General features: G+C 43.1%; 2 protein-coding genes across 2 annotated transcripts; one reads left to right on the top strand and one right to left on the bottom strand.

Moving 5' to 3' along the window:
• Positions 1–325: 325 nt before the first annotated feature.
• On the top strand, positions 326–1,872 carry LOC311122593 (polyunsaturated fatty acid 5-lipoxygenase-like; the record flags this gene model as incomplete). Its single annotated transcript, XM_084196935.1, has 4 exons — positions 326–447; positions 964–1,064; positions 1,261–1,431; positions 1,693–1,872. Coding segments are annotated over 4 exons (574 nt in total), but the record flags the coding sequence as incomplete, so codon positions are not given.
• Positions 1,873–5,511: 3,639 nt separating this feature from the next.
• On the bottom strand, positions 5,512–21,991 carry LOC311122592 (E3 ubiquitin-protein ligase MARCHF8-like; the record flags this gene model as incomplete). The annotated part of the gene is made up of 4 exons (XM_084196934.1): positions 5,512–8,780; positions 15,372–15,386; positions 16,067–16,202; positions 21,811–21,991. Coding segments are annotated over 4 exons (637 nt in total), but the record flags the coding sequence as incomplete, so codon positions are not given.
• Between the last annotated feature and the right edge of the window lie 721 nt (positions 21,992–22,712).

Below are 22,712 nucleotides of genomic sequence, written 5' to 3'. Positions count from 1 at the left end.
TGATCAACCCTAACCCTAGCTTCATGTCCATATCCCTGATCAATACTAACCCTAGCTTCATGTCCATATCCCTGATCAACCCTAACCCTAGCTTCATGTCCATATCCCTGATCAACACTAACCCTAGCTTCATGTCCACATCATTGATCAACACTAACCCTAGCTTCATGTCCATATCCCTGATCAACCATAACCCTAGCTTCATGTCCATATCCCTGATCAACACTAACCCTAGCTTCATGTCCACATCATTGATCAACACTAACCCTAGCTTCATGTCCACATCATTGATCAACCCTAACCCTACATTTTTGTTTGTCCCTAGTTTTGTGTGGGACGTGGTGTGTATCTACTACGACAGTGATGCCACAGTACAGAAGGATGAGGAGATCCAGGCGTTTGTTAAAGATGTCTGCAGCTTTGGGATGCAGGACCTTGACTGCTGTGGTGGGTACAAACACATAATAACCAACAAACACTACAATGGCATAGCCTGCTTCAAAATGCTGTTTTAGTTATCTGCAATACAAACACACACTTTCTCTGGACTGTGTTGGAAGACGTAGCTGACCATGCAGTAACATTATCAATATTTAGCTATGCAGACATCCTTGTATGCAGACATGTACTTAACTTTTAGTGGCTCACTGGTGGAACAAGTGTCAAAATAAACATCCTGTGTTGCGCCCAAAACGTGTTAAACATCCCCTTAACTTGGCATTAAGCAAGGGCTGACCACTGCACTCTGTGGCAAGGAGGAAAGCATAGTTCCTCTGGTGATTATAGGCTTTTTATTCCTCGTGTCACTATTTCAAATTTGTTTTTATTTTTTATCTTTATATTTAACTCTGCAATGTTGAAAAAATACCCGTAAGGAAGCATTTCACTGTTAGTCTACACCTGTTGTTTATGAAGCATGTGACAAATAACATTTGATTGATTATATGGAAACTTTTTCTGCAGAGTTTCCCAAGTCCCTGAAGACACGTGAGGATCTCACAGAGTACCTGACTGTCATCATCTTCACTGCCTCAGCTCACCACGCTGCTGTCAACTTCGGACAGGTGAGACTTGGGGCTAGATTCAATCAGATTGACATCTGCATAGCGTTGTTTTGCTGGTCTAACTGTAAGTCTGCTAAATTACTAAAATGTTAATGTTAAATCTATGACGTTAAAATGCCTATTTACGGTCTCATGACACAAGAGCACCACCTAGCTTCCCTTAGCTGTTAATGTCTGTCTACTCTGTGTCTATCAGTATGACTGGTGCTCGTGGATCCCCAACGCTCCCCCCACCATGCGTAAGCCCCCTCCCACACAGAAAGGGGTGGTAGATGTGAAGTTCATCATCGAGAGTCTCCCTGACCGCGGCCGGTCCTGCTGGCACCTAGGGGCCGTCTGGGCCCTCAGTCAGTTCCAGGAGAATGAGGTACACACACCACACGCACACGCACACTCACACGCACACACACACACACACACACACAGTGTTTGTCTGCTTTTGTTCTGAATGTTAAAGAAAGCCCTCCAACCCCTGTGTGTGTGTGTGTGTGTGTGTGTGTGTGTGTGTGTGTGTGTGTGTGTGTGTGTGTGTGTGTGTGTGTGTGTGTGTGTGTGTGTGTGTGTGTGTGTGTGTGTGTGTGTGTGTGTGTGTGTGTGTGTGTGTGTGTGTGTGTGTCCTCTCCTCCAGCTGTTCCTGGGGATGTACCCAGATGAGCACTTCATAGAGAAGCCTGTGAAGGAGGCCATGGAGTCGTTCAGGAAGAGACTGGCAGAGGTCAGCAGTGTCATCAAGATCCGCAACGAAGGCAAGAAACTACCCTACTACTACTTCTCTCCTGACCGCATCCCTAACAGTGTGGCTGTCTGAGAGAGGGAGGGAGGAGGTGGAGAGGAGAGAGGGAGGAGGGGAGAGGGAGTGAGGGAGATGGGAGGAAGAAAGGGAGGGGGAGGGAGGGAACGAGAGAGGGAGGAGGGGAGAGGGAGTGTGGGTGAAAAGGAGGGAGCAGGGGAGGGGGAGAGAAGGAGGGAGGAGTGGGAGAGTGAGTGAGGAGGGGTGGAAGGGAGAGGAAGAGGGATGAGGGGGAGAGAGGGAGGGAGATATGGAGAGAGGGGGGAAGAGAGGGAAGGAGATATGGAGAGAGAGAGGAAGGGAACGAGGGAGGGAACTAGGGAGGGAACGAGGGAGGGAGGGAAGGGGAGAGAGCGGGAGGGGGAATAGCTATATAGTCTGATATATTGTGAACACAGTGTTGTTTCTTACATCCTGTGCTGTATGTATATTGCGCTATGATAAGCACATACCCACTGATGCCATTCAACTTTTTTGCCAGCGATTCTTACAAACAGAAAGTCCCACATTTAAATAATGTGGATTTAGCTATGAAACATCATTGCTGTACATTTCAAATGTCAAATAAAAATGATCTAAAAATGTGCTTTTCTATTTCTCCTTATAGTATTGTAAAACTGTTGGTGACAATGAAAGTATACGAGACGCACATCCAGTAGCTAAAATGAAAGAAGACTTACCGGTATTCATATTAACAAACCGTTTAAAGGTTTTCATTTTTATTTGGTTGGTTTTTCAATCTACATACTTTATTCAAACATGGGAAATGAAACAAATCAAAACACATCAATATTTATTTTTAAAAACATAAGTACTTTTTTTCTTACCAAATTTTTTTACTATTCAAAGGTAAACTCACAGACAAACGTGTGGAATGATCTATGAAGGAGGGAAACAGTGGTATGCTCAAGTCGAGTCAGTAGTAAAGCACTGTAGTTTTATGCAAGTAACACTTTCTCAGCACAAGGGTTATTATTTTGATGATGGGGGACAGAACGGCTTACCTTATGGAATGGCTGCTTAAGTTGTTATGTTCTGCAGGAGAGATGTGTGTTCTCTTACATGTTAAATGGCTTTGAATGAACAGACAGACTTCTGCCAGAGCAATGTTATACAGAATGGTTTAGGGGTACGCAATTTCTAGTAACTTTCCCAAAATGGTCAGGTTTTCCAGAAATCTGTGAATATTCCAACCGGGACAACTGGAAAACATGGGAATTTGGGGAAAGTTGCCAGAAATGCCGCTGTTACAAAGTTATTATAGAGCTTAGCTGTAAAGAACTGTTCTCATCATATAGCTAAGCAAAGCCCTGTACATAAAAGTCTTGAGGTCAAACATGAAAGGTCAACATCAACAAGTCAACAGGTATGTTTTCTCAAAAAGAGAATTATAGGAGCCAGCTATACATCATCAAACATATAATTTCAATTAATTTATCAATCATGTAAATTGTAATCTTTTAAAATATCAATAATTATCTGACTAAAACAAAACGATTGATCATTTGGATCCATTGTATTGATCAGGTAAAAGCAGTGGTTATAAAAGCAGGCTGAATAACTTAGGGGGTAGAACTATAGACTTAAGAGTAAATTACCTTTAAAAGCCAAGTGCAGTGAGGTTTACTTTAAGCCTGGACTCAGTGTATTACTGCTCCCTTTCAAAGAGTCTTGCATCCGACAATAACTAAGACAGTGTGAGAAAGTAATGTACAGGAGGAGAACACACAGAGATGGAATTGGTTTCCAGGGGAAAGCTCAACTAGCTCATGTCTGGAGTTGGGTACTGCTAGTATTAGTTGCATAAAGGGGTCTCTTTTGATGCAAACAAATATTTTTCTTAAAAAAAACTGAAACACAGAAAATGTTGAAATAATCATAATGTATCCAGAGAGTCAACCTTGGATGAGAGCGACAGTACTAGTGAATTGACCAGGTCAGCTAAGGTAATTGCACTTTTTCTGTCTAATCGTAAAGAGCATCTTGGGGACTGTGTGAGGGTGTCCTAAAATGTACACCATACAGGGGACTGTGTGAGTCCACAGCTGTATAATACAATAATAATATGTTCTGAGAAAGCATGAGGCCCTTATAATCAAACATGCTTCTCAAATACAAAATAATGTCACATACACCAGATAAGTGCAGTGAAATGTGTTGATTTACAGGGTCAGATTTAGTAGTACAGCGTCCTTGGCACAAATTAGTGTTAAGCACCTTGCTCAAGGACACATCAACAGATTTTTCACCTTGTCGGCTCGGGTATTTGAACCAGTGACCTTTCGGTTTCTGGCCCAACACTCTAACCACCATGCTACCTGCCACCCACAACTCTAATCCTGACTTTTACACAAATTAGACACCAAATCCCAGAATACAATGGGGCTTTACATTACAGGAAATCAGATGTTGATTTTGGTTTTGTTTGTCGTCATCGTACATTAGAAGTGTCAAGGTTGGACCTCTGTTGTTGTCGTGTGTATGTTTACACTAGTATCAAATACACTGTTGATAAAAATGTGTGTTTGCTGGAATGGTTGTATAAGGCCAGAGAGGACCCTGGCATTGCTGTTCTCCCACAGATATAAAAGCACTTACAACAGACTGTAAGCCCAAAACACAGTGTTGCCTTGAGGAAACCACAACGTCCCTGTTCAGACTGCACTTTCCTACTCCCAACACTAGATGGTGACCCAGTCAGCTCCTCAACTCTCAAAGCAAAGAGCGAAAACCAAAGCAGCAATATATTAGGACAGGTCAACCAATAGAGGACAAGTCTCTGAAAGCTGCATCCTCCGAAGATGGAGAGGGTCAGTTCATGGCTTGAGCAGAGGGAGCTGGTCAGAGGATGGTAGATGATGGTGATTGGTTGTCTCATAATAATAGGCCCTGTACTCCATGCCTTCTGCCTCTGTAGCTCATTGGATGAAAATAAACAGCCAGTGATCAAATTAATATAATCTTATGTAAATGAGGATTTTAATAATCCCATCTGCATTATCATTATCAGTGTGATCAGAGAAGTCAATAGGCCCACTGTAAACTGCCTTGAGAAGAGAGGAGGATGACAGGATGAGATAACAGTCTAAATATAGCAGGCTGTAGCTTCCTCAAGGCATCATAAAACCCATGATTACACCAACATAATTAACAACAGATTATTATTATTAAAAACTGCACATGGAATACCATAAGTACTGTATCATTCGCACAATAGAAAAAAGATGACCGATTGGTTGGTTTTCCAAAGGTCATGTTAAGATGATGACTGACATGGGAGATTATCTAGCAATTTCCTGTGACTGAATGGTTGGTAGAAAATGGTTTTAAAAACGTTACATTCTTCTCAGAGCCTTTAGAGAGTTCATATGGTAGAGGGAGGTAATGTCAGGTGGATGGCTAGATCTGATGTTATCCCAACGTTGTGTTTTGGTTGTATCAACGTTGTATCAATATTGTATCAACCCAACCCAAACAAGATGTAAAAACCACAGAGCTTGAGTAACCAGTAGGCCATATATAGTATTGACTTTCAGTGTTTGTTTGTTTTTCTTGTCGAAAAGGGAAATGATCATTTTGGCAAAATTCAATTCCCCCCCCCCCCCATCATTCATTGCTCCCCCCCCCCCCATCATTCTCAATTCCTTTTTTGTCATCCAAGGGAGGGCAGGTGTGTATGTGTCTGTGTGTGGGACAGAAATCTCAAATGTAAAACAAAAGATTTCCCCACAAATGTCTGTATAATTTCCCACAATTATCCTGCAAACAAAAATGTGTCCTTAGGACTTCCCAGAAACATCACGAAATGGTCGTCAAAAGTTTGTAAAGTTCCCTAGTGGACATAAAAAAACGTATTATAACGTTACACTGCGACCAGACCGGGACCTGCACTGATGTCCCCTTATGGATAACGTCTTGCCGAAACCCTAAAAGGGAACTAATGGGAACATCGTTTAATGTCCTAGAGACGTCCCCTGTTTGCTGGGATATACTATAAAGAACTTGACTCAGATTAAAAGAGAAAAGGGGTGAGAGGGATGTTGGTGGGAACTAAAAAGTGCTTCAATGCATGGTCAGATCCGGTACAATCCAGTCCGATCCGGTCTGATCTGGTCGAGACCAGTACAGACCCAAACCCAGAGAGGCGGGCATGCAGGCCTTAGCGGGCTCTCGGACGTCAGCGGTATGGTGGCAGTAGTTGTTGGAATGTTCAATGTTCCAGAATGTTCTAGAATGTTCCAAAGTGTTCTAGAATGTTCCAGAGATCCGGCGGTGCTTTAGCCAACGACTCACAGTTAGTAAAACAAATAAACCAAACATACAAGCTAACAAACAAACAAACAACGAAACAGAAACACTGAAACCTCTGGAGCAGAGTGAGTTCATCTGTCTCAGTCCTGTTCCCCTAGAGATGTGTGTGTGTGTGTGTAGAGGTGTCTATGGGCTCTTCGGGCCTCAGTGGAGAAAGTCCTGGGAGAAAGAAGGAGGCTGAGAGGCTGAGGGTTGTTGGTCCATACTCCTGCATACTGTAGTCCTGTCTCAGACTGTGTGGGGACGGTGGGATCAGGGTGGGTCAGTCACACCTCCTCAGGACGACATCCATACTATAGTATTTTGTATATCTGTGTGTGTGTTTCACTCTGTGCGTTCATCAGTGGAGGCTGCTGAGGGGAGGACGGCTCATAATAATGGCTGTAACGGAGCGAATGGAATGGCATCAAACCATGTGTTTGATGTATTTGACACATTCCACTGATTCTGCTCCTGCCATTACCATGAGCCCATCTTCCCCAATTAAGGTGCTACCAACCTCCTGTGGCACTCATGTGTGTGTTTATATACGTTGGCCTCCTGTAGCTCAGTTGGTAGAGCATGGCGCTTGCAACGCCAGGGTTGTGGGTTCGATTCCCACGGGGGGCCAGTATGAAAAATGTATGCACTCAATAACTAAGTCGCTCTGGATAAGAGCGTCTGCTAAATGACTAAAATGTAAATGATGTGTCCCTGTGTGTTAGTATACAGTGCCTTCAGAAAGTTTTCACACCCCTTGACTTATTCCACTTTTTGTTGTGTTACAGCCTGAATTCTAAATGCATTAAATATATGTTTTTTCTCAACCCATCTACACACAATACCCCATAAAGACAAAGTGAAAACATGACATACAGAAATATCACATTTACATAAGTATTCACACCTCTGAGTCAATACTTTGTAGAAGCAACTTTGGCAGTGATTACAGCTGTGAGTCTTTCTAGGTAATTCTCTAAGAGCTTTCCACACCTGGATTGTGCAACATTTGCCAATTTCTATTGAAAAAATTCATCAAGCTCTGTCAAATTGGTTGTTGATCATTGCTAGACAACCATTTTCAGGTCTTGCCATAGATTTTAAAGTAGATTTAAGTCTAAACTGTAACTCAGCCACTCAGGAGCCTTCACTGTCTTCTTGGTAAGCAACTCCAGTGTAGATTTGGCCTTGTGTTTTAGGTTATTGTCCTTCTGAAAGGTTCATTCATCTCCCAGTGTCTGGTGGAAAGCAGACTGAACCAGGTTTTCCTCTAGGATTTTGCCTGTGCTTAGCTCCATTCCGTTTCTTTTTTATCCTGTAAAACTCCCCAGTCCTTAACGATTACAAGCATTCCCATAACATGATGCAGCCACCACTATGCTTGAAAATATGAAGAGTGGTACTCAGTAATGTGTTGTATTGGATTTGCCCCAAACATAACACTTTATATTCAGGACAAAAAGTTAATTGCTTTGCCACATTTTTTGCATTATTACTTTAGTGCCTTGTTGCAAACAGGATGCATGTTTTGGAATATTTGTTATACTGTACAGGCTTCTTTCTTTTCACTGTCATTTAGGTTAGTATTGTGGAGTAACTACAATGTTGTTGATCCATCCTCAGTTTTCTCCTATCACGGCCATTAAACTCTGTAACTGTTTTAAAGTCACCATTGGCCTCATGGTGAAATCCCTGAGTGGTTTCCTTCCTCTCTGACAACTGAGTTAGGAAGGACGCCTGTATCTTTGTAGTGACTGGGTGTATTGATACACCATCCAAAGTGTAATTATTAACTTCACCATGCTCAAAGGGATATTCAATGTCTGCTTTTTTTAAATGTACCAATAGGTGCCCTTCTTTTGAGGCATTGGAAAACCTCCCTGGTCTTTGAGGTTGAATCTGTGTTTGAAATGTACTGCTCGATTAAGGGACCTTACAGATAATTGTATGTGTGGGATACAGAGATGAGGTAGTAATTCAAAAATCATGTTAAACACTATTATTGCACACAGAGTGAGTGCATGCAACTTATGTGACTTGTTAAGCACATTTTTACTCTTGAACGTATTTAGGCTCGTCATAACAAAGGGATTGAATACTTATTGACTCAAGACATTTCAGCTTTTCATTTCACTTTTTTTTTAAAGCATATTTCCACTTTGACGTTATGGGGTATTGTGTGTAGGCCAGTGACAAAATCTCAATTTAATCAACTTTAAATTCAGGTTGTAACACAACAAAATGTGGAAAAAGTCAAGGGGTGTGAATACTTTCTGAAGGCACTTGATGTGGGTCAGACATGGTGTGTCACTGTGTGTCAGTATATGTGGGTCAGACATGGAGCACTTCCATACTGTAGTCTTCTGTCTCTGTGTACTGGGAGGAGTTTGTGTCTGACTGGGTGGGGACCAGAGCCTCCTTGTGCTCCACATTGGGCTCCATGAGGGGCGGCTTCTCCAACATCTGCTTTTTACACGTTTCCGGGCGGTTCTGGACGTAGATCACCCGGTTGTAGGCCTTGAGTCTCCGCCACAGCTGGAAGTAGACTTTACACTGGATGTACATGAAGACCAGGCCGCCAGTGAAGCCGATGGCCACCACCACCAGCTTGGTCCAGAATGGCCACTCCAGGATACCTGGGGTTAGGGTTAGAAGAGAGAGAGAGAAGAGAGACATATAAAATACATCGCAAACAGTCACAGCCATAGATATGTGCTTATCTAGGATGACGATGCTATAATAATCATTATTTCAAGTTAAGAGATGGTGAATGGTGAAAGATTCAAGAAATGGGTGTAGATAGGGTCATGTAGGAAGTAGGAACAGGAACTGGGTTCTATCTCAATTAGTCTTTCCGCAATTCCTTGCGTCCTATCTCCTTACCTCCTTCCCAAACAGATTGGAGAAGAAGGTCCAACGTTCCTCCTTCTCCAATGCGTTTTAAAAACATTTGACATTAGCAGACAATCTTATCGAGAGCGACTTACAGTTAGTGCATTCATGTCAAGGTATAGACAACCACATATCACAGTCATAGTAAGTAAAACTTTTCCTCAATAAAGCCCCTATCAGCAAAGTCAGTGCTAGTAAGAAAAGTGCAAGAAAGGAAAGGGTGGGTTTTCTTTTTGTCCTTGTGGGGGGATTATTTGAGGTATAGGTGAGGAGAGAGGTTGAGAGGAAACAAGGAAAGATGAAATGAGAATGGCGCTGGACTGTTTTACGGCCTCCTGACCAATTATGCTGTTTTTTGTTTTTTTGGACATCAGAACAGCGATCACTAAACTCGATTTGGATGAAGATTTCTACTTCAATGAGTTGGCGGCACAGGACATACTGCTCATTTCGGACCAGGCCCTAATCCCCGACACTCGCTAGAGAAAGAGAGGGCTATATGTGACTCGTTTCAGGAAACTACGCATATGTCGCACGTCACTACTTCACAGGAGCGCCATTTGAACATTCACTTTTTTTTTATCAAAATGTGTTTTTTGGCAGAAATGCCTTCTGGAACATGTGAACTTTCATGTGCCTCAATATCAAACTTGTATGCCATCTGTAAATATGAATACAATTGTTAAATTAGGAGCCTAGTTGGTTTAGCCACAGAAAAAGACAGCAACCTTCCCGCTATCCATGATTGGCTGAGATAATGAGTGGGCTGGACATGCCGAGAGATGAGTTCGGATTGGTCTGCCATGTAGCACGCTTCGGTCTATAACATAAGCTGGTCAGTATGTGTATGTAATCCTTTCTAACTCTGCTTTTTTGAAAGACATCACGTAGTAGAACTGCATAAGTGTTGCTCTCCGCTTTCTGGAGGACCGAGTTTTGAAATCAGTGGAATTAGCGTATGATAGCTAAGGAGATGGAGAAAATTCTGGCATTTGGATTGCAAACATGCAGACAGAGTCGAAAAGAGAACACACAGAAGGCTGTTTTATAAAACATCTGTCTCCGGATTACATCTTCAAACAAAGGGCAACCATGGCATCCGTGACAGAGAGGGAGAAGCGTCCATCCATGTATAAGATAGTCTAGCTAGCTACATTTTCAGATATTACACGTTTCTAATTTAGTCAGAAAGTCATTTTCATTTCAAGTTAAAGTGTAGTTTGCTAGCTAGCTAATGTTAGCTGGCTGGCTATCTAGCTAACGTTACGTGTGTGATCTGTGTAGTAATATTATTAGTATCTCAGAGCCATTTACATTGCTAGTTATAGCCTAATGTTAGCTAGCTAACATTGAACCTGGTTGGTTAGCTACCTGCAGATTCATGGAGGGTAGTAACATTATGAGTTGGGATTCTGGTTCATTGTTTAGCTAGCTATATAGCTACATGTCTAAACAAAAGACTCCACTATGCAAGTAACTATTTCAATAGAATGTTTATGATGTCACTGCGACAATTGTCGATAGACGTAGCTGGTAAATTTGCTCTGGAAATCTACCGATTTCTGTGCACTCTCGTCTGAGTGTGCCAGAGCGCCGAATAACTGACAAATTTACGAACGCTCAACACCTGTTGAATATGGCCGGTGTCAGTAAACGTTGGCAAAAAAGCGTAATTAAATTGTTGCCAGCCGCACAGTTGCAGTCACCAACGCTCTGGATAACATAAAAACAGCCTAACCAGCTCTGCTAGGGTGAGTAAAATGGTCAGTGAGCTGTTCTCTCATTTGTGTCTGGAAGTAGCTAGCAAGCTAGCCAACGTTAGCCAGTTAGCTTGGGTGCTTGACTGCTGTTGTTAGGTTAGAACGCTCGGATCAACCCTACTCCTCGGCCAGAGTGTCCAGTGTGTGCTCTGAACGCTACGAAAGCGAAACGCTCTGAATTTACAAACGGACAATCTGACAACGCTCTGAGTTTACGAACGCCAATATTACATTTACGAACACACCCGTAGTTTAAACCAGCCTTTAGTATTGAAATCTTTGGTTGTTTAGTACATAGCCTCACATGTGAATCCTTAAAAAGATGGGTGGGCCTAAAGCTTAAGAGGGTGTGAATGATGCTTAATGGGGTGTAGACAAAGAAGAGCTCTCCAGTTGGTACCAAAACATTCAAGGGCCATTTTCTCAAAGGTGAGGCTACAAGTTTATCAACTTTCAAAGTAGAATTACTTTCCCATTGTTCCTCAACTGTAGTGTATGATATACCATTTTCTAGCTCTGAGTCTCTACTTTTATCCAATGTAAAACACACCATTTTGCTACATAAGACCGAATCGAGCCGGTCGGTCATATATAGAGTCCGACTGTGGGTACCCTGATGAAACTACGGCAACGAGCAAATAATCCGCTTCTACCCTCCGTTCTATTGGCGAATGTATAATCACTGGAGAACAAACTGGACGAGCTCCGTTCCTATCAACAGGACCCAAAGAACTGTAATATCCTATGTTTTTCGGAAACTTGGCTGAACGAGGACGTATAATACGCTAGCTGCTTTTTCTATGCATCGGCAGGACAGAACGGCAACATCGGGTAAGCTCAAGGGGGGAGATGTGTGTCTCTTTGTTAACAACCGCTGGTGCATGATCTCTAATATTAAGGAAGTCTCGAGGTGCCGCTCGCCTGAGTTAGAATACCTCATGAAAAGCTGTAGACCATACTACACTGAACAAAAATATAAATGCAACATGTAAAGTGTTGGTCCCATGTTTCATGAGCTGAAATAAAAGATCCCAGAAATGTTACATACCCAAAAAAAAGCATATTTCGCTCAAATTTGGTGCACAAATTTGTTTACATCCCTGTTAGTGAGGATTTCTCCTTTGCAAAGATAATCCATCCACCTGGCAGGTGTGGCATATCAAGAAGCTGATTAAACAGCATGATCATTACACAGGTGCACCTTGTGCTGGGGACAATAAAAGACCACTCTAAAATGTGCAGTTTTATCACACAACACAATGCAACAGATGTCTCAAGTTTTGAGGGAGTATGCAATTGGCATGCTGACTGCAGGAATGTCCACCAGAGCTGTTGCCAGATAATTGAATGTTAATTTCTCTACCATAAACCGCCTCCAACGTTGTTTTAGAGAATGTGGCAGTACGTCCAACTGACCTCACAACCGCAGACCACATGTATGGCGTCCTGTGGGCGAGCGGTTTGCTGTGTCAACGTTGGAACAGAGTGGCCCATGGTGGCGTTGGGGTTATGGTATGGGCAGGCATAAGCTACAGACAATGAACACAATTGCATTTTATTGATGGCAATTTGAATGCACAGAGATACCGTTACGAGATCCTGAGGCCCATTGTCGTGCCATTCATCTGCCGCCATCACCTCATGTTTCAGCATGATAATGCACGGACCCATGTCACCCATTGAGCATGTTTGGGATGCTCTGGATCTACGTGTACGACAGCGTGTTCCAGTTCCCGCCAATATCCAGTGGGACATCATTCCACAGGCCACAATCAACAGCCTGATCAACTCTATGTGAAGGAGATATGTCGCGCTGCATGAGACAAATGGTGGTCACACCAGATACTGATTGGTTTTCTGATCCATGCCTCAACCTTAAAAAAATAAAAGTATCTGTGACCAACAGATGCATATCTGTATTCCCAGTCATGTGAAATGCATAGATTAGGGCCTAATGAATTGATTTCAATTGACTGATTTCCTTATATGAACTGTACTCAATAAAATCTTTGAAATTGTTGCATGTTGCGTTTATATTTTTGTTCAGTATACTTACCAAGAGAGTTTTCATCTATATTTTTCGTAGCGGTCTATTTACCCCCACAAACCGATGCTGGCACTAAGACCGCACAACAACTGTGCAACTAGAGGTGAAACAACTCTAGATCACCTTTACTCCACACAGAGACGCATACAAATCTCTCCCTCGCCCTCCATTTAGCAAATCTGACCATAACTCTATCCTCCTGCTTACAAGCAAAAACTCAAACAGGAAGTACCAGTGACGCGCTCAATACGGAAGTGGTCCGATGAAGCAGATGCTAAGCTACAGGTCTGTTTCGCTAGCACAGACTGGAATATGTTCCGGGACTCATCCGATGGCATTGAGGAGTTTACCACAGTCACCTGCTTCATTAATAAGTGCATCGACGACATCATCCCCACAGTGACCGTACGTACATATCCCAACCAGAAGTTGTGGATTACAGGCAACATCCGCACTGAGCTAACGGCTAGAGCTGCCGCTTTCAAGGAGCAGGACACTAACCCGGACGCTTATAAGAAATCTCGCTACACCCTCAGACTAACCATCCAACAGGCAAAGCGTCAATACAGGACTAAGATCGAATCCTACGGGCTCTGATGCTTGTCAGATGTGGCAAGGCTTGCAAACTATCATGGATTACAAACGGCAACCCAGCCGCAAGCTGCCCAGTGATACAAGCCTACCAGACGAGCCTTCTATCTTTGCTTTGAGGCAAGCAACACTGAACCATTCGTGAGAGCACCAGCTGTTTTGGACGACTGTGTGATCACGCTCTCTGTGGCCGATGTAAGTAAGACCTTTAAACAGGTTTACATTCATAAGGCCGCAGGGCCAGATGGATTACCAGGATGCATACTCAGAGCATGCGTTGACCAGCTGGCAAGTGTCTTCACTGACATTTTCAACCTCCCCCTGACCCAGTCTGTAATACCTACATGTTTTAAGCAGACCACCATAGTCCCTGTGCCCAAGAACGCCAAGGTAACCTGTCTGAATGACTACTGCCTCGTAGCACCCACATCTGTATCCATGAAATGCTTTCAACACCATCATCCCAGACATCCTGAACCCACTCCAATTCATCTACCGCCCCAACAGATTCACAGATGATGCAATTGCTATTGCACTCCACACTGCCCTTTCCCACTCGGACAAAAGGAACACCTACATGAGAATGCTGTTCATTGACTTCAGCTCAGCGTTAAACACCATAGTGCCCTCCAAGCTCATCACTAAGCCAAGGACACTGGGACTGAACACCTCCCTCTCTAACTGGATCCAGGAATTCCTGACGGGCCACCCCCAGATGGTGAGGATAGGGAACAACACATCCGCCACGCTGACCCTCAATACAGGGGCCCCTCAGGGGTGCGTGCTTAGTCCCCTCTTGTACTCCTGTTCACCTACGACTGCGTGGCCGCACACGATTCCAACACCATCATGAAGTTTGCTGATGACACGACTGTGGTAAGCCTGATCACCGAAAACGATGAGACAGCCTATATGGAGGAGGTCAGAGACCTGGCAGTGTGGTGCCAGGACAACAACCTCCTCCTCAACGTCAGCAAGACAAAGGAGCTGATCATGGACTACATTAAATTAATGCTGTGCACGCCCCCCATTCACATCGACAGGGCTGTAGAGGAGCGGGTCGAGAGCTTCAAGTTCCTCTGTGTCCACATCACTAAGGATCTATGATGGTCCAAACACACTAACACAGTCGTTAAGAGGGCACGACAACGCCTCTTCCCCCTCAGGAGGCTGAAAAGATTTGGTATGGGCCCTCAGATCCTCAAAAAGTTCTACAGCTATACCACTGAGAGCATCTTGACTGGCTGCATCACCGTTTGGAATGGCAACTGCTTGGCATCCGACGCAAAGCACTACAGAGGGTAGTGTGGACGTCCCAGTACATCGCTGTGGCCGAGCTCACTGCCATCCTGGACCTCTATACCAGGCAGTGTCAGAAGAAGGCCCTACAAATTGTCAAAGACTCCAGCCACCAAGTCTGGAACCAACAGGACCCTGAACAGCTTCTACCCCCAAGCCATAAGACTGCTAAATAGTTTGTTACATAGTTAACCAAATACTGTAGCTACCTGGACTATCTGCATTGACCCTTTTTGCACTAACTTTTTTGATTAATCACATACGTTGCTGCTACTGTTTACTATCTGTCACTTTGTTCCTAGTTATATGTATATCTACCTCAATTACCTCATACCCTTGCACATCGACTAGGTACTGGTACCCCTTGCATATAGCCAAGTTATAGTTACTCATTGTGTATCTATTATTACTTTTATTATTACTAATTTTACTTTTCTATTATTTTTCTATTTTCTTTCTCTCTGTATTGTTGGGAAGGACCCGTGAGTAAGCATTTCACTGTTAGTCTACACCTGTTGTTTACGAAGCATGTGACAAATAAAATTTGATTTGAAATTAGAGAAAGCCCTAAACACCAGAGCCCAGTCTCACAGGAAATGACATAAAACAGGGTTAAAGGTCAAAGGTCAAAAGTTTACCTGGGATTCTTCCGGCTGCATGGGTGAAGAGATTGTCATTACAATGTATTACCAGTGATAGACAGAGAGAGAGAGAGAGAGTACAGATGATTGAATGTACACTATACAGTATAACTCAGTTTAACATGCCCGTATACTCCCTAGTCAAACTGGTGAAAACAGATGGTGGTTTTCTCTCTCTCTCCCTCTCCCCCCATTCTCCTTAGCAGTACAATAACATCTTAACAGACCCAGAATAAACGTCCTAATTGTCTTTGCGACATGCTGAGAGTACTACCTGCCAAATTACTTGATGTAAGAAGACAGAGATAGAGAAAGATATACAGTGGATACTGGCCTGTTATTACGGACGGGTACTAACTATTTATTACGATCAGAGCAGAAACACAACATGTCAATCTGCGTGAACGGGCCTGACCCGAGAGAGAGTGTGTGTCATGTTGTACTGTACTAGAGTTGTGTATTGTGTTTTGCCGTCGCTCTATTCAGTGAGGGGTGTTGTGGTGTTTTCGGAATGCTGTCACTGTATTCAGTGAGGGGTGGTGTTTTTGGAGTGCACTGTCCATGCTGAGGAGTGTGTGACTGTTCTAAGGTGTGTAGTGGTGTTTTTAGCGTGCAGTGAAAGAATTGAAGGGTATGTAGTGTGTAGTGTCCATGCTGAAGGGTGTTGTGCTGTTTTTGGTGACTGTGCTGACCTGCTCTGATCTCGTCTGCAGTGCGGTCGATGAGCACGTAGAGCGACCACACCACGCAGGTGATGGCGATGACATGGAACGTCACAGAACAAATGATCTTCCTCCTCTCACTAGACGTCATCTGGAGCGTCTCCCACTGAGAGAGGAGCGAGAGAGAGAGAAAAAAAACGAAAGACACACACACACATAAATACACACATACACACACTCAAAGACTCCATTGTGTTCTTTTGGACAGGGTTTGGGCGATTGACTATCAATGGACTATGAGCAGTCTGGCAAAAAGTGCCCTCTTCAGAAGCTGCTTAAACTGAGTGCTAAATATTTGATGGTCATCACTCAGTCAGTGTGATGTGAATCATTCAGTTACACACTGATGCTGGTTAACAATTTATCAGCTGTCCAGTACCACTCAACCACATCGTTAGACCTCTCATAGATCCAACACATAGGAGGGTTTCTTTATTGATCCATGAAACCTATTGAAATCAATGGTCAAATTCAAATACATATTGCTAAAGGGTTTTGGTACATTACACGTCTGAATAGCTGATGCAATATCTCAATAACCTTCATAAATGTCGACATGCTTTGAAATCCTTTATAACAAGCATGAAATGAAAGGCCAATGGCCACAATGTATTTTTCAGCTTTGATTTCTGGTATTGATTTGATGAAAAATGAGGAAAGGGAGAGATGAGAGTGGAGGAGAATGAGAGGATGACAGAATGGGGAACAGGGAGAGGAGCAGGCCCACTCTGCCCATCCACTCTTCTTTGGCAGAGAGGGTGTATAAGATAAGAGCGTCTGCTAAATGACTAAAACATAAAATGTATAGACGGGTTGCCTGGCAACGTCCCAAAAATGTTGTGTCGTTGAGGCAGAAGTCTGTGTGTTGTCATGACAACAAGCTGTTCTGGACAGGCAGATAGCTAGCAACAATGGCAACAAGCTGCCATGTGGGGAATCATAGATGGCTCGTTTCAGCTCGTTGTATCTTGTTATTGATACCATGTCTTGTTTTTAGGTGTTTTGACTCCCACATCAATGCCAATATGGCAAAGATTTGCTAGCTAGCTAACAACTGTAACAATGTATTTGAGAGACAACAAGAGCTAATTGTGCAAATGTAGAAATGTTTTCTATATAGATTTGGAGAGGAAATATAGTTTACATGTCAACAATCCTTTGATTCTAAACCAACCCCACCTGTTTTTCTCCACGTTTGCGCACACATCGGTTTTGTTGCTAAACAACCCACCCCGTCTATAGATCTGTGTGCCAGTCCTGTTAACCAATACCCTGGCACACTGGCTAGTTCTACCTGAATAATGCAACATTTTATAGAACAGCGGACAGATAATAAATACACTTTACCCTGATGGAGAGAATGGATAAGGAGGATGGAGGAGGAGAGAAGGGAAGGGAGAAGGAGGAGGAGAGAAGAGGAGAGAGGAGGAGGAGAGAAGAGGAGATAGGAGGAGGAGAGAAGAGGAAGAGAGAGGATAGGGAGGAGTAGTTAGGAGGACAAGAGAGGAGGAGAGAGGAGGAGGAGAGAAGAGGAGAGAGGAGGAGAAAGAGGAGGAGAGAGAGGAGGAGGAGAGAAGAGGAGAGAGAGGAGGAGGAGAGAAGAGGAGGAGAGAAGAGGAAGAGAGAGGATAGGGAGGAGGAGTCAGGAGGACAAGAGAGGAGGAGAGAGGAGGAGGAGAGAAGAGGAGAGAGGTGGAGGAGGAGAAAAGTGGAGGAGAAAGGAGGAATTGGCCTGGTTTCCATGGTGTTGTCCTGAATTTACCCTGCATCTACAGTACCTTGACACACCTACTCACTCAAGGGTTTTTCTTTATTTTTACTATTTTCTACATTGTAGAAACTATTAAATAACTCACATAGTAACAAAAAAAAGTGTTAAAACAAATCAAAATATATGTTATATTTGAGATTCTTCCAAGTAGCCACCCTTTGCCTTGATGACAGCTTTGCACACTCTCAACCAGCATCATGAGGTAGTCACCTGGAATGCATTTCAATTAACAGGTGTGCCATGTTAAAAGTTAATTTGTGGAATTTCTTTCCTTCTTAATGCGTTTGAGCCAATCAGTTGTGTTGTGACAAGGTAGGGGTGGTATACAGAAAATTGCCCTATTTGGTAAAAGACCAAGTCCATATTATGGCAAGGACAGCTCAAATAAGCAAAGAGAAACAACAGTCCATCATTACTTTAAGACATGAAGGTCAGTCAATCCGGAAATTTTCAATTTGCAGTTGCAAAAACCATCAAGCGCTATGATGAAACTGGCTCTCTTGAGGACCGCCACAGGAAAGGAAGACCCAGAGTTACCTCTGCTGCAGAGGATAAGTTCATTAGAGTTACCAGCCTCAGAAATCGGCAATTAACTGCACCTCAGATTGCAGCCCAAATAAATGCTTCACAGAGTTCAAGTAACAGACACATCTCAATATCAACTGTTTAGAGGAGACTGCGTGAATCAAGCCTTCATGGTCGAATTGCTGCAAAGAAACCACTACAAAAGGACACCAATAATAAGAAGAGACTTGCTTGGGCCAAGAAACACGAGCAATGGACAGTAGACCGGTGGAAATGTGTCCTTTGCTCTGGAGTCCAAATTTGAGATTTATGGTTCCAACCGCCGTGTCTTTGTGAGACGCAGTGTAGGTGAATGGATGATCTCCGAATGTGTGGTTCCCACCATGAAGCATGGAGGAGGAGGTGTGATGGTGTGGGGGTGCTTTGCTGGTGACACTGTTGATGATTTATTTAGAATTCAAGGCACACTTAACCAGCATGGCTACCACAGCATTCTGCAGCGATACGCCATCCCATCTGGTTTACACTTAGTGGGACTATCATTTATTTTTCAAAAGGACAATGACCCAATACACGCCTCCAGGCTGTGTAAGGGCTAATTGACCAGGAAGGAGAGTGATTGAGTGCTGCATCAGATGACCTGGCCTCCACAATAATCTGACCTCAACCCAATTGAGATGGTTTGGGATGAGTTGGACCGCAGAGTGAAAGAAAAGCAGCCAACAAGTGCTCAGCATATGTGGGAACTTCTTCAAGACTGTTGGAAAAGCATTCCAGGTGACTACCTCATGAAGCTGGTTGAGAGAATTCAAAGAGTGTGCAAAGCTGTCATCAAGGAAAAGGGTGGCTACTTTGAAGAATGTAAAATCTAAAATATATTTTGATTTGTTTACCACTTTTTTGGTTACTACATGATTCCATATGTGTTACGTCATAGTTTTGATGTCTTCACTATTATTCTAAAATGTAGAAAATAGTAAAAATAAAGAAAAACCCTTGAATGAGTAGGTGTGTCCAAACTGTTAACTGGTAGTGTATGTGTGCTGTGTGTGTATGTGTGTTTAACCTCCTCCATGAGGGTCTTGGAGGGGGGGGGGGGGGGGGGTCGAGTAAGAGACAGGAGGAGGAGGGTTTTGTCTGGTTTCCATGGTGTTCATGTGTGTGTGTTGGGTGTGTATCCTCCTCTACGGGGACTCAGGACTATTATCAGAATTACCTTTATTTAAGTGCTTTCGTTCAATTAATTGACAGTGAAATAATTTGTATTAAAATGTTGAATCTGGAAGCAATGAAGATTGATACATGCCTGAAATAAGAGTGTATCATGTCAAAACCACTTGAAACCAATTGCACCCTCCAAATTCTCACCTGAATCTTATTCAAAGCCTAAAACCCCATTTCATGCTACTCTTATCAATATTAGTGAATTAAAACAGCTTTCTGTCATGTCAGTGTCTTCAAGTGGGGGTCACATCTGAATGTTCTGGTCACAGTCATCTCTGGGAGTGCAGAACTAGAATAGAATGAGTGTATTGCGCGCGCGCACACGCGCACGCAGACACAGACACAGACACAGACATACACACACACATACAGTTGAAGTCGGAAGTTTACATACGCTTAGGTTGGAGTCATTAAAACTCGTTTTTTCAACACCTCCACAAATGTATTGTTAACAAACTATAGTTTTGGCAAGTCGGTTAGGACATCTACTTTGTGCATGACACAAGTAATTTTTCCAACAATTGTTTACAGACAGATTATTTCACGTATAATTCACTGTATCACAATTCCAGTGGGTCAGAAGTTTACAAACACTAAGTTGACTGTGCCTTTAAACAGCTTGGAAAATTCCAGAAAATTATGTCATGGCTTTAGAAGCTTCTGATAGGCTAACTGACATCATTTGAGTCAATTGGAGGTGTACCTGTGGATGTATTTCAAGGCCTACCTTCAAACTCAGTGCCCCTTTGCTTGACATCATAGGAAAATCAAAAGAAATCAGCCAAGACCTCAGAAAATTTTTTGGGACACCCACAAGTCTGGTTCATCCTTGGGAGCAATTTCCAAATGCCTGAAGGTACCACGTTCATCTGTACAAACAATAGTACGCAAGTATAAACACCATGGGACCACGCAGCCGTCATACAGCTCAGGAAGGAGACGCGTTCTGTCTCCTAGAGATGAACGTACTTTGGTGCGAAAAATGCAAATCAATCCCAGAACAACAGCAAAGGACCTTGTGAAGATGCTGGAGGAAACAGGTTCAAAAGTATCTATATCCACAGTAAAACGAGTCCTATATCGACATAACCTGAAAGGCCGCTCAGCAAGGAAGAAGCCACTGCTCCAAAACCGCCATAAAAATCCAGACTACGGTTTGCAACTGCACATGGGGACAAAGATCGTACTTTTTGGAGAAATGTCCTCTGGTCTGATGAAACCAAAATAGAACTGATTGGCCATAATGACCATCGTTATGTTTGGAGGAAAAATGTGGTCACTTGCAAGCTGAAGAACACCATCCCAACTGTGAAACAGGGGGGTGGCAGCATCATGCTGTGGGGGTGCTTTGCTGCAGGAGGGACTGGTGCACTTCACAAAATAGATGGCATTATGAGGAAGGAAAATGATGTGGATATATTGAAGCAACATCTCAAGACATCAGTCAGGAAGTTAAAGCTTGGTCGCAAATGGGTCTTCCAAATGTACAATGACCCCAAGCATACTTCCAAAGTTGTGGCAAAATGGCTTAAGGACAACAAAGTCAAGGTATTGGAGTGGCCATCACAAAGTCCTGACCTCAATCCTATAGAACATTTGTGGGCAGAACTGAAAAAGCGTGTGCGAGCAAGGAGGCCTACAAACCTGACTCAGTTACACCAGCTCTGTCAGGAGGAATGGGACAAAATTCACCCAACTTATTGTGGGAAGCTTGTGGAAGGCTACCCAAAATGTTTGACCCAAGTTACACAATTTAAAGGCAATGCTACCAAAGTGTATGTAAACTTCTGACTCACTGGAAATGTGGTGAAAGAAATAAAAGCTGAAATAAATCATTCTCTCTACTATTATTCTGACATTTCACATTCTTAAAATAAAGTGGTGATCCGAACTGACCTAAGACAGGGAATTTTTACTAGGATTAAACGTCAGGAATTGTGAAAAACTGAGTTTAAATGTGTTTGGCTAAGGTGTATGTAAACCTCCGACTTCAACTGTACATATACATACAGTGTTTTCTACAAGCACATGGAGTAGCCAAATAGAAAATGTAGCCAGCCAGGATCCCCCGGGCCAAACAAGCTCCATTTTGGTGGCCTCCGGTACATTCTAATGCCTTGATTCCATCCAAAAATACACAGCGAAATTATTCAATACTTTATTGAGTTTACCGCCCAGAGACCTTCTGTCTCACCTTGCGCAGGGGTTTAAGCTTTGTCTGCATGATGAACTGGTACTTGCAGAGTTCACAGCAACGTGTATCCGAGGACTTGATCCACTGCTGCAGGCACCCCTGGTGGACGAAGCGCAGGCTGCCCGTACAGTGGCACGGTGTTATCAAAGGGCTCTCATCATCTCCTTCACAGTGACAGATCCTACAGAGAGAGACATAGACACACAGGGTCAGTTACAGACACAGATATGTAGACCATAGCAGATACACAGATCCTGTAGCTCAGTTGGTAGAGCATGGCGCTTGCAACGCAAGGGTTGTGGGTTCGTTTCCCACGGGGGGCCAATATGAAAAATGTATGCACTCACTAATTGTAAGTCGCTCTGGATAAGAGCGTCTGCTAAATGACTAAAATGTCCCCCCCAAAAAAGTAAAATACAGTGCCTTCAGAAAGTATTAATACCCCTGCAGATACACAAGATATACAGTGCCTTCAGAAAGTATTCATACCCATTGACTTACTCCACATTTTGTTGTGTTACAGCCTCTAGAAGTTACTGATACAGAGTTATTACCTCAAGACAGTTACTGATAGAGTTATTACCTCCAGACAGTTACTGATACAGAGTTCTTACCTCCAGACAGTTACTGATACAGAGTTCTTACCTCCAGACAGTTACTGATACAGAGTTCTTACCTCCAGACAGTTACTGATACAGAGTTATTACCTCCAGACAGTTACTGATACAGAGTTATTACCTCCAGACAGTTACTGATACAGAGTTATTACCTCCAGACAGTTACTGATACAGAGTTATTACCTCCAGACAGTTACTGATACAGAGTTATTACCTCCAGACAGTTACTAATACAGAGTTATTACCTCCAGACAGTTACTAATACAGAGTTACAGTATCAACAAA

Source organism: Coregonus lavaretus, assembly GCF_964263955.1.
Source record: "Coregonus lavaretus genome assembly, contig: HAP1_SCAFFOLD_3495, whole genome shotgun sequence".
Lineage (NCBI taxonomy): Eukaryota > Metazoa > Chordata > Actinopteri > Salmoniformes > Salmonidae > Coregonus > Coregonus lavaretus.
Note: the sequence above shows the minus strand (reverse complement) of the source record. Positions and strands in the feature narration are given on the sequence as shown.